The sequence below is a fragment of the Pelodiscus sinensis genome, chromosome 3, assembly GCF_052426305.1.
Source record: "Pelodiscus sinensis isolate ZL-2025 chromosome 3, ASM5242630v1, whole genome shotgun sequence".
NCBI classification, from domain to species: domain Eukaryota; kingdom Metazoa; phylum Chordata; order Testudines; family Trionychidae; genus Pelodiscus; species Pelodiscus sinensis.
In genome coordinates, this window is record NC_143054.1 from 130165639 (window position 1) to 130179041 (window position 13403).

Consider the following 13403-nt stretch of genomic DNA (forward strand, 5'->3'; position numbering starts at 1 on the left):
ATCTAATTTCACTTTAAAAAAAGTACAGATGAGAGCAAGAGGTATTCATAAATTAGATTGTTTTTAAATCTCCATTGCTGTTGTGTTTCAAAGCTGAAAGACGCTACAAACTATTCCTCAATTCCAAAGCACGTATATTTCATTTGTTTTTGTTTTTTAAAAAAGAAAATTGGAAAACCCTAAATTTATATTATAAAAACCCCTAGCATTATTTTTTTTAATAAAAGCGTTTACAAAATCTGTAACAATGGAAACATTGTCTGTTGTTTTATTAAAGTTAAATTCTGAAGGAAATACTTAAATACAATTTCAAAAAGTGTAATGCATTCCCCTACATATTTTGACCCAAATATTGTAGCATTGTGCTATGTATAAGAATGTGAAAGATAATTGCTTAGAAAATTACAATAATGATGAGAGACCAAAAGTGAAAGTGACTAGTCCATTTTCATTGTCCAACCTGAAATAGAAAGTAAAATAGTAGCATTAATAGTGAAAATAAAATATGAATGTTAAGTCTTTATGTTCTCAAATACCTAATTGTTTTCTCTAATCTAAATCCAAATTTGGTTTAAATACATTTGTTATAAATAAATCAGTCTGATATTGCTCCCACTTGAACACTATTGGAATTTTTGAAATGATAGTTTTTATTCAGTATAAAGGACTTCAGGGTTTGGCTCATGATTTGTAAGCCAACAGTTTGTCTATAAAATTGCAAAATTAAATACCTGAAAGTCAGGAAGTCAAAAATTCCATGTCCAGAGCATAAGCTAATATGTCCATGTTGCATAACCTAAGAATGTTTGAATAACTTTTTTGCCTTTTCAATCCTATGTTCCTAGTTAGTGCACTGATATAGAACTTTCTGTGTTTTCCTTCTGCTCTACAGGTCTGTAGATATTTTAGAATTGACAGAACAAGAAGAATTGCTGAAATTTCACTATCATACCCTCCGATTGTATTCAGCCGTTTGTGCTCTAGGAAACAACCGGGTGGCACACGCTATGTGTAGCCATGTGGATGAATCTCAGCTTCTCTATGCCATTGAGAACAAGTACATGCCAGGCTTACTGCGCACAGGCTACTATGACTTACTCATTGACATCCACCTCAGCACTTACGCCACTGCCAGGTTAATGATGAATAGTGAATTTATTGTTCCAATGACGGATGAGACAAAGAGCATTACTCTTTTCCCTGATGAGAACAAAAAACATGGCCTCCCTGGCATAGGTCTCAGTACCTCACTGCGACCTAGAATCCAGTTCTCCTCTCCCAGCTTTGTAAGCATTAGCAGTGAGTGCTATCAGTTTAGCCCTGAATTTCCTCTGGATATCTTAAAGGCCAAAACTATAGAGATGCTAACTGAGGCTGTTCAAGAAGGTAACCTCCATGTCCGAGATCCTGTAGGGGGTACTACAGAGTTTCTCTTTGTCCCTCTCATCAAGCTTTTTTACACCTTGCTAATCATGGGAGTCTTTCATAATGGGGATCTGAAGCACATCTTGCAGCTGATTGAGCCCAGTGTTTTCAAGGAAGCCATGAGCCAGGAGGAGAAGAATGAAGTGCCAGAGAAGGAGTTGAGTACAGAGGAGGTAAAGCCAGAAGGAGGAGAGGAAGAAACCAAAGGGAGGCGAGTGCTGAAGGAAGGTCTTCTTCAAATGAAACTTCCTGAACCAGTAAAATTGCAGGTAATAATTGTGAAACTATAAGGGTTTTTCAAACATTTCATACTTCATTCTTCCTTTCATTCACATATTTCAGGAAATGCAGCAGCCTTGCTGCATATTTCAAGCAAAGCACACTTTTTTTGCAGGCACACATGCATGTTTAATGCTTTTTAACATTATGTTTTAAAAATATAATCACTATTAATGAAATTATTCTACATTATCCCCTTTTTTACCCATTTGATAACAGTGGCCTTGGTGAAAAGTCTGAGGGGTAACCATGTTAGTCTATATCCGCAAAAACAATGAGGAGTCGTATGGCAACTTAGAGACTGGCAGATTTATTAGGGTGTATGCTTTCATGGAGAAAACCCACTTAATCAGAATAATTGGAAGTTACAGAATTGGTTTGTGTTAATGAAGCTAATCAAGTCAGGATGGAAAAATGGGTCATTCACAGCATTTGATATGGAGATGTGAATATCCAGAGAGGGGAAATTGCCTTTGTAATTCATTAACTAGTTGAGATCCTTATTCCATCCTCAATTGAAAGTGCTGAATTTGCAAATGAATTCCAGATCAGCTGTTTCCCTTTGTAACCAGTTTTTGAAATTCTTTTGTAGAAGGTTGACCACTTTCAAATCCATTATTGAATGTCCAGGGAGGTTAAAGTGTTCCCCTACAGGTTTATGTGTGTTACCATTGTGAGGCCTGTTTCAAACTAAATCTGACATAAATAAAATGTAATTTGATACATGGGCATCTGGTAGCCTCTGTGGAGGAAGGCTTTTCCTTTCCAAACTGCCAGGCATAGCTCTGCCCATACTCTGCTCCCACAACACCTACTGTAGGCATTCTGGGGTGGAGTGTTGCTGCCTCCAGTACCTACCTACCCTCCTGGTGCTCCAGGACTGGGGCTGCACGGTGCACCCTTCTCTCTCCCCTGTGCTCCCCGACTGGGCTGCGTGGTGGGCCCTCCTCCCTCCCATGATGCCCCGGGGCTGGACAGTTTGGGCCATGTGGTCACCCTCTTCCCTCCCTCGATGCTCTGGGGCTGGAGAGGCTGGGCTTCGTGGTGTACCCTTCTCCCTCCCCTGGTGCTCCCAAGCTGGGGTCATGCCACATACCCTCCTCCCTCACTGGTGCCCTGGGGCAAGAGAGGTTGGAGCGAGTGTGCACCCTCCCACTTATCTCTCCTCCCTGTGGTGGTGGAAGCCTGCATGACATACTGCCTTACCTCCCCATGGGGGTGGGAACGGGTGGCGCCTGAGGGGAAGGGGTGGAGCTGGGGGCTTGCCTCCCCCAGCCCTACCTTCATCAACCTCCCATGATTCGATAGGAAATATTTTCTGAATAAAGAATTGTTTTATACACTGAGAAGCAATGACTTCTATGTAAGTGACTTACCATCACAATGTCATCACAGTTATTAATTTTCTTTTGCATAATGAAGATACAAAGCTGAATTAAGTCAGTGTTCAATTATAAACTTTTGAAAGCACAAAGATAAGGTTATGTCCAACATTATGAACATTTCAGAGTTACAAGTTACCTCCATTCCTAAGGTGTTCGTAAATCTGAGGTGTACTGTGATGAAGATATTTAAAAATAGAGTTTAGATGTAGAAATGACAGCTCACAGGAAAAAATATTGCAAGGTATAATCCTGTAGTGTTGGGGGATACACTGGGTGATTGGATAAGTCTTTACTGTGATGATTGCTTGTGATTCTGTGTTATAGTGTGTGAACTTCTTTCTTTGAATCTTCTGTGCTGTGAGCAAGAAATGTTACAAAAAGACAGCAGAATTTTCAGCAGTGTTGGCATGAGCTCTCACTTGCATTTAAAACATTTAATCAGGTACAAAAAACAAAAACAAAAAACCCCAGAAATGTGTCTTAATGTAAGTTTGAGCTGCACTATGATTGTTGGTTGGGTATAATGAGGCTGTTTTCTGGTAGTCTACTGTGGCATTAAACTGCTAATAAAATGGTATTATTAGTAACCATCAGCCTAGCAACTGCTGTGTTATATGCTCAGAGTCAGCTTCTAAAAAGGTACTAATTTAATAGAGCATTCTGCAGCTTTCTGGTGCAGATGCAAAAGATGACCCACAGGAAATAAGGTATGTCTACACTACCACTCTAGTTCGAACTAGGGTGGTAATGTAGGCAACCGGAGTTGCAAATGAAGCCCTGGATTTGAATTTCCAGCCGCGCGGCACGGAGTCCGCACTAGCGGACATTTAAAAATTCAAATCCCGGGCTTCATTTGCAACTCCGGTTGCCTACATTATCACCCTAGTTCGAACTAGAGTGGTAGTGTAGACATACCCATAGAGACTAAGAGCAAGGGCCCAAACAGCTAGTTAGTGCACAGCAGCCCAGTGCATTATAGTCACACATCAACTTTAAAGTGCTTTAAAGTGCTGGATAGACAAGGTCTACATCTATATTATCATCTAATTCCCACGTTCTTAGATATGTTTCTGAGGTAGATAGATCTCCGGCAAGCAGTAATTTATAGGCCCTAATACTAACTCAAGCATGGCTATACCACAGATTACTGTCAATTCATCTGATAACAGGTTCTGCTTTATTGTTTGACATCTACAGCATCCACACTCAGTTGTATGTTAACAGAATATGTAAAGAATATTTTTAAAAATTGTCTAAAAGTCTTTGTTGCCCTTTTTCTGGTATTTTCTTAGATGTGTTACCTACTCCAGTACCTCTGTAACTGCCAGATACGTCACCGAATAGAAGCCATTGTAGCATTTTCTGATGATTTTGTGGCTAAGCTTCAAGAGAATCAGCGATTCCGATATAATGAAGTTATGCAGGCATTAAATATGTCAGCTGCACTGACGGCCAGAAAAACAAAAGAGTTTCGGTCTCCACCTCAAGAGCAGGTACAACTTAAAATGGGCAGTTATTCTTTTTTTTCAGACAGCAAATGTAGGATCTCAGCTCAGTCCGAGTGCTGTGTTCTAACACTCAAATTTTTCATTCTGTTCTTACTCTTCTCTGTGCTGATCTGCTAAACTTACATGATCTGCAATATTCAGTGCGGTCAAGGACAGTCAGGTTTCACATTGTACAGTCAGCCCAAAGGTTCATACTAGATGACATCACACGTGACATCGCTGGATGCTGTGTTAAACTTGATAATCTTATCTACACTGAGTAATATGTTGTGTTCATTTATATGTATTAGCTAACCTTGTCTAGTGCTATGTAATTTTCTAGCATAGACAAGTTTTTAGAACACAGCCATGCCATGCTCTTATGTCTTATGTGTACAATACCATATTAGGAAAGTAGATTTAGTTCTCTAATCAGGTTCTGTAGTAATAAAAACATTGCACAGGTATACATTTCAGGATTTCAGAATGTTTTATATTCACTCATTAAATCTTACTATACCCTTTTAAACTTATTTTAAACAAAGAGAAATTAGATAGTTAGATCAAGTGACTTGACCAAAGTAATAAAGTAAATTAGTGGCAGAATTGGAAATAGTACCTAGGACTCCTGATTCCTATCCTTTGCTATAGCCACCACTTCATATTGTTGTTAATTTATTATTATTTTTACCTACTCTATATAAATGCCTGACTTTTTTTTCATTCAGTAACTACAGCTCTTCCGGTATTCATGTGTTTCAGTTTTGCTAAATAATTTCTATAATAATAAAAGTCATCAAATTTTTTATCTGTACATATTTATGGAGATAATGAGCAAAAAGAAATTCAATATTTGCATATTAACTATGAATCTTGTGGATACTTTGATGATTTTCTAAGTAAATATTTGGATTCCTGGCATCCTTAGCTATATGTATTCCCGCCTACCTTACTGAAAAGTGTTCAAAAAGATGTTCCCAATCTTTAAACTGTCTTTTGTATTCTTTTTTTTTTTTTTTAAGATTAACATGCTCCTGAATTTTAAGGATGATAAAAGTGATTGTCCTTGCTCTGAAGAAATTAGAGATCAACTCTTGGAGTTCCATGGAGACTTAATGACACATTGTGGTAAATCCTGTTTTTGAATTTTCTTGTTTCTGAATTTGCAGTAGCCAGATTCAATAACTTTATCAAAACCAAACTACACATTAAATTATGTCAGCAACAGGTGGCTAGACAATACACAGGGAGGTATGGATTGTAATCAGTCATTATATTACAAGTGCACCCTCTCATCTGATCAAAATACAAGAAAATACATTACAGTTTGTTTGATGGAGAAATTTCATTCCCCCCATACGAGGTCCATGTAAATGGAACTTGTGTGATACTCCTTATAGATTAGTGAATAAAATCTAGTTCCCATGGGAAGCTTTATAGCTTTTCATTCCAGATCTAGGGCTAAAATAGCAGCTGGTGCTCTTCTTTTCCCTCTCAAACCATAGATAAACTACTCTTATTTACCAATAGGTGAATTTCACTCTATCAGAATAACTGTGGTTTGATTAACCACAATAATATAGATGATGGTTATAGTTCAGCTGATCCTGTTTTTAAGTATAAATGGAAAGACATAATAGTTCATATACAGAAACTTGGGGATGTGTGGTCTTGTTGATGGCAGACAGGAAAAAAATAGTATTTAAACTCAGTCCAGATATTTTTGTTACATTAATTACATTAGGTGCAACCTTCTCTCTGATGCCTAAATGTTGGAAATTGTAAGAAAAAAAAGTAAATGAAAAAAACAACAACCCCACACCAAAATAGAAATGTTAAACAAGAACCTGTGGACACTGCAGATCCTGTTCCTTTTGTTCAAATTTTGCTTCAAAGCTGTGGATAATCACCTCTTCTCTGTCGTAAATTATTTATGTCCCAACTGTAAATCTTTTGGGGTACATCTACACAGCAGCATTATTTTGGAATAACTGGCGTTATTCTGAAATAACATAGTGCGCGTCTAGACTACAAGCCTTTATTTCTAAATAATGGCAAGCTTGATGACTTCTTATTCTGACTCCTGTAACCCTCATTTTATGAGGAGTAAGGGAAGTTAAAGGAATAGTGTTCTTCCTCTGGCTTCCTGCTGTGTAGACAAAAGCCGAATTAAGCTATTTCAACTTAAGCTATGCAATTGAGGTAGCTGAAGTTGCGTAGCTTAATTCGAGTTTTGCATTGCCATGTAGACGTGCCCTTTTAGAAAACAGGAAATGTTAGCTTCTCTATTTGTGAAAAGGCCCACTAGCTGACAACCAGCAAAGTTTAACTGCTCCACATATACATTCTCCCTCCACTTCACAGAGAAAGCTGGAGCGGAGTCAAGTTATTTTTTCTCTCTAGATCAGGCCCTTCTCTCGAAAGAGGCTCTCTAACTAAGGCCTTTGTATTTATCTAGAACCCTTTTGATTTTTTGCCTTGCTTTCCTTCCAGGATTGGGTCTTAAACAGGAGAGATTATTTAAGGACTCATGTTGATATTATGATACTTTATATTAAATATTCCAATTTAAAATGGTAAACAAAAGCTCCAAAAACAAAAGCTGTACAGAAGCAAATGAAAAGAGGGATTATTTTAGGGCTGAGTATATGGATTTAAGCTCCCTTGGTACAGCTACTGCAAAAACAAGCTAATAGATTATGCAGTTCAAAGTGATTGGTTACTAATTACTGTCAGTCAGTCATAATTTTGGGATTTGTATGCTGTGCACTGGTTAAGAAGTCATTGTTTTGATATTCAGCAACTCAGACATCCAAAACTAGCATTTTTTGCACCAGTAGCTATATATTCCTGTTCTCTAATTGGACAGGAGTATTCAATTACTTTATTGTTAATTACTTAAATTTAAAGCCATTTCCACCAATCAGACTGCAGTTTCCATACAAGCTAGTTAATAATTCAGTGTAAAATATGTTGTTATCGATGACTAGGGCTACAAATCTGTCACAGAGGTCGCAGAAGTCACAGATTTTAATACTTTCTGCAATCTCCGTGATTTCTGTAGTGGTTGGTGTGGTTGACCCAGGCTGCTCAGGTGCCCCCAGGGACAGCCATATTGGCTGCTACTGGAGCGGCTACTGGAGCGGCTCCACAGCCAGAGACGCAATGGCCACGGCTTGACAGCCCCCAGCATCTGTCCTCAGAGACCCAAAATTTGGTCTGATTGGCTGGTCCCAGGGACAGCCAGAGTAGCAGCTGGTGGATGGTTCTGGGGGCTACAGGAACGGTTGGCCCTATGGACAGACTGAGCAGTAGCCAGTGGAGCTGGCCCTGTGTCCCCTGCCCCCTGAGCAGCAGTCCCCCAAAACTCCCTAGAGCAGTAGCCCTAATGAAGATGATTAGGCAGGGATATTTATAGTATAAGTCATAGTAAAAATACCCATAACTAAATCACAGCCTTATCGATTTACAGGCAGTCCCCGACTTACGCGGATCCGACTTATGTCAGATCCGCACTTACGAACGGGGCTTTCTCGCCCCGGAGATCGAGGTGGTGGATTGCTACCTGCGAGCTCCGGGGCGAGAAAGCCCCATTCGTAAGCTGCTCCCGGTGCCCCTGGTCTGCTGGAGACCATCTCCAGCAGACCAGGGGCACCGGGACTAAATCCGCAGCAGCGGCGGATTCACACGCTTCTGAGGCTTTCAGAGCAAAGCCTCAGAAGTGCGGGAACCCGCCGCTGCTGCGGCTTCAGTCCCGGTGCCGCTGGTCTGCTGGGGACCGTCTCCAGCAGACCAGGGGCACCGGGACTGAAGCCGCAGCAGCAGCGGGTTCCCGCGCTTCTGAGGCTTTGCCAGAGCAAAGCCTCAGAAGTGCAGGAACCACCGCTGCTGCGGCTTCAGTCCCGGTGCCCCTGGTCTGCTGGAGACGGTCCCCAGCAGACCAGGGGCACCGGGAGCAGCTTACGAACGGGGCTTTCTCGCCCCGGAGCTCGCAGGTAGCAATCCACCACCTCGACCTCCGGGGCAAGAAAGCCCCGTTCGTAAGTGCGGATCCGACACACTAGCTGCGCCCCGCCCCCTCAGCAGACCAGGGACACGGGGAGCAGAGCCGCAGCGGCAGCGGGGTGCCGCGCCTCTGAGGCTTTGCTCTGGCAAAGTCTCAGAGGCGCGGGACACCGCTGCGGCTGCGGCTTCAGTCCCGGTGCCCCTGGTCTGCTGGAGACGGTCCTCAGCAGACCAGGGGCACCGGGACTGAAGCCGCAGCCGCGGCGGGGTCCCGGGCCTCTGAGACTTTGCCAGAGCAAAGCCTCAGAGGCGCGGCACCCCGCTGCCACTGCGGCTCTGCTCCCCGTGTCTCTGGTCTGCTGGGGGGGGGGGGCGCAGCTAGTGTGCCCCCCCCCCCCCCAGCAGACCAGGCTTTTGTTGTGGACCCTGGGGCAGAGCAGCTGGGGCGCTGCCGATTGGTCCTGCAGCACCGCTCTGGGCACTACTGGACCAACCCGGCAGCACCCCAGCTGCTCTGCCCCAGGTTCTGATTCAGCCGCTGCTGGTCAGTTTCAGCAGTGGCTGAATCAGGACTCCTGGGGCAGAGCAGCTGGGGTTCTGGTGGGTTGGTCCAGTAGCGCCGAGGAGCGGTGCTACTGGAGCTACCCAGCAGCACCCCAGCTGCTCTGCCCCAGGCTTCCTGGAATCAGCCGCTGATCAGTTTCAGCAGCAGCTGACTTGGGGACGCTTGGGGTTCTTAAGTTGAATCTGTATGTAAGTCAGAACTGGCGGTCAGTTTCAGCAGCGGCTGAATCTGGACGCCAGTTCCGACTTACATACAGATTCAACTTAAGAACAAACCTACAGTCCCTATCTTGTACGTAACCCGGGGACTGCCTGTATTAACTTTTGCCTTCGGGTGAAATGCAATGTAAAGGGAATAATAGATCATATGTCAGGATTAATGGGGGAAAAAAGGCAAATACATTTTAAATACAACCCAATTTCTTCATTAAATATTATAAAGTAGGAAGCAAAATGATGATATAATGTAGAATCATGGTGTAAATGTGAAAAAAGTTGAATACATTCAAATTTGAAAAATACTAAACGGCACTTTTACTTTGAACTCAAATAGTCATGACATACAAATATTGGCTATAGGCCTGGACCAAACCTTCGGTTTCAGTTACATTATTTTAGATGAAACCATGTGAATAATTTGATCTTCTAAGTATATTTTGCATCAAATCAATATATTTTGTATTTTTACACCTTGTTTTTTCTCAGAGTTGCAAGTCACAAGTGCTATGATATAAAGTACAAAGTTACTTGCTCATACCTACTTCCTGCAAAATGAATTAACAGCAATGCTAATACTCTCCACTGGGGATCCCCAAATATTTGACAAACCTCAGTCAAGCCCCTGAGGCTTTCTTTTTGCAGACGGGGATGCTAAGGCGCACACTGACTAAGAGGCTGTCTCACGGTCACATAATGAAATAAATGACAGAACCAGACCTTGGCTATAAGATTCACAACTCCCAGCTCTCTACTCTAACCTTTACATTGTGGGAATACTTTTGAGGCAGCATCATATTTGTGTATGTTTCTAGTCTACTTAGCTAACAGAGCAGAACAATAGTTATTTGTTTATGTTTACACATTTGAATACTGAGCACAGCTGGCATCGATTTAATTTAATTTGTAATTGTTTAATACTTGTTGCTTTCAGGAATTGAACTCGATGAAGATGGAGTCCTGGATGGAAACAGTGATTTAACCTTTAGAGGTCGCCTCATGTACCTAGTAGAAAAAGTCACATATTTGAAGAAGAAACAAAATGAGAAACCTGTTGATAATGATGCTAAGAAACCCTGTAAGCAAAATTAAATTAAAATCCAATTTAGTCTCGCTCTGAAAGGAAAGGGAGTGGAAAGTTCTGGCAGCTCTGAATATGTTGTGTGTCAGAGGAAGTTAGATTTGAAGGGAAACATCTGTGTGTATCTTTAAGCTTATGGCTCTGATTCAAAGCAGGCTTAACTGTGATTTTCAGTATGTCCAATATTGGTTCCCAATGGGCTCTGTCAGCATATTTATTATAATGAATTTTGCAAGCTTATTTTTATATCATGCAGTTAGTGCATTTTCCAGTTGCAATTTTTGTTTGCTCCTATACAAAATATTTAGCCTGCATAAAGAATTGTGTAATCACTGTAAAAATTCAGGGAGGAAAGATAAGAAACCTAACAGGGTCCTGGTTCTGCAATTCTTAGTGGGGAACACTTGTTTACATAGATAGTTGCAATTACTTCAATGTGACTTCTTGCTTGAGCAATAGTTAACCAACATGAGTAAAGGTTGCTCACTCAAACTTCTAAGTTATACCTCTGTACTTCAGGGGGGGTTTCAAGTGGTTATGTTCCATGTCACTTGTCACTTGCTGAAAGTGTTCCATTTTTGACAATCTCAACTCCCTCAGATAACAATAAGTAACATCCATGGAACTCAAATTCAACTTCCAGCATGAAGGGATTCCATTAGATTTTAGTGGGCAGTCAGTTGTATCACTGTTTTCTGTTTTTGTTTTGTTTTTTAACTTTAGCAGCAGCATAGCACCTTAGGTAACCATGTGTCCTCCTTTTCATCAAGCCACTCGAGTTCTAGCTTATCTTTTGGTCAGAAGGCTGGATGTCCCACGTTGACATACTGCTATAATCTGTGAAACTAAACCAAACTTCCGGAAATTTTATTAGACATGTCTGCACAAGTCTATTAATCATCACAAAACATACATCCATTATGTTATTGAATGTGTATTTGTATTATCTAAAGTATAAATATTGTTAAAATGGAGTGAAGAAATTATGTACGTGGAATATTGTGCTTGAAAAATTATTGGAAAATTCAAACATAGCTTTCTATGTCATATGTTACTCAACTCCCTTGAATATATTCAGTATTTCATATTACATCACACATAGCTGTGCCTTGGGGACAGTTCACACTTCTTATAGGATTGCCTGAATTTTGTTTGTTTGTCCATAGCAATGGCATGGTAGGGAGCATGGTAGGGAGCAGTTACAGCACATCAGTTGCCCAGGTGTTCAGTTTTTTGTAGGTCTCATGACAAATGGGTGTTTTAAGGAGGATAATGAATTATTTTTGTGGTATATCGGATACATAAGGCTTTTCGTAGAGACAGGATGTGCTTGAGACTTTACCCATTTTTTTTGACTGAAGAAAGTTTCTTGTCAATTAAGTTATATATGTGAATCAAGTTATACACCTCCCTGCATTTTTCCCAAAACAACATTGAAGCAAAGGTAATGCTAATTCTTGCACTTTAGGTGCAGTTAGGTGATGTCTTTTGATTAGGCATTCCCTCAATTTGTTGTAATTTATGGGAAAGGGTGAAAGGTAACATACAGACTCTCAGACTGGATTTTTACTTGTATCAGACTGTGCTGTGAGTTAGCAAACAGAAACCCATCAATGGGACTGATGGCTCATTGTACATGAGTGCAAACAGCTGGTGTGGCAGCTTGAGAAATGTTTTAGAATTAGAAGTATGTTAGGTAGGCAGTTGGGGTTCAGAGCTCATTTAACTGCATAGTGGAAATGTCAAGATCTGGTTTTAATTTTGGTGGAGCTCTCCTACAGATAGAATTCAGGTAGATTTCTAGCACCCATCTCTGGTAATCTAGATTACTGCTTGTGAGTCACTAAAAGTGCTGCATGCATGGACAGGTACTCGAAGAAAAAGAAACAATTACTTGCCTTATAGTATATATTGATCTTTGAGATATATTGTCCATACATATTCCATGACCCACCCTAGTTCCCCACTACTTTGTAGTCTGAAGAAAAATATGGATTCTGTATTGGAGAAAGAACTGAGGGCAGGCTGTGAGCACAGCTGGACAGAGTCCTGCACACCAATAATGGAGTATATGTGGTCAATGCATCTTCAAGAACCACAGTTAATGCTTTTTCACTGATACTCACTTGTCTTTATAAATGTATTATCCCATTTTACCTAATCAGCTATATAACCCTCATCAACACTTTCATTTTTTACACAAAGATTACAATATTCTGTAATATTAGAGATGTTTATTATGGTAAACATACCCCCAACATTTCCAGTGCTTTGCAAAAGTCTCCGTTACACTCTGCATACCCTACAGTGTGTCACTAATCTCACATTCTGCACCTACCCATATTGCTGGTCAGTCTTTGTCCTCTCTGCTGAGACTGCCAATGAGGATGCCAGTAGTAGGTTTCTCTTTTCACTAGAAACCAAACTGAAATCATATAAGAAATGACCTGTCCATTGATCAAGTTTTTTCTTAAAGGATAAGGGTCTCTACTGGATGATACTGTAGTGTTGACATTGTGCTAAATTGAACTATTCCATACTATCTCTTTAAAAGCTTGAGGTAAGATTATAAATAAATAAAAGTCTGTTTCACACAAGGCACCAAACAGTGTGCTCTGGTTAGAAATAATGGCAAATAATAAAACCGCAGAGGTTTGCTTTCAAAACTCATTGAAAAAGGACCTGGAAATAAAGCTGGCCGCTACTGTACAGTTGATCTCCAGTGAGAATCCAGAATAACCTCAAGCAGTTATTGCATTGTCAAATGTGGAAGTGATATCTGTAATTTTAAAGCTAGCTTCTAGAAGCAAAATATTGCCACTTGTTTTCCCTGTTGTATTTTTCCCTCAACACAATATATTACATTGTACCTCAGTCTGTTAAGAAAACAAAAATTGTTTTTTAGATTGTGTTAATTTTAATATGCTGCATAAGACATTCAGAGAATCTGTTGTTAAAAAT

General features: G+C 40.6%; 1 protein-coding gene across 1 annotated transcript in view; it reads left to right on the forward strand.

Moving 5' to 3' along the window:
* RYR2 (ryanodine receptor 2) overlaps nt 1–13403 on the forward strand; it is a 646972-nt gene that overhangs the window by 416833 nt on the left and 216736 nt on the right. Inside the window, exons 37-40 of the mRNA XM_089777369.1 lie at nt 893–1694; nt 4382–4582; nt 5599–5704; nt 10296–10439. Of these exons, the coding sequence (XP_089633495.1) occupies nt 893–1694; nt 4382–4582; nt 5599–5704; nt 10296–10439 (1253 nt within the window). The remainder of the gene's footprint in view (nt 1–892; nt 1695–4381; nt 4583–5598; nt 5705–10295; nt 10440–13403) is intronic.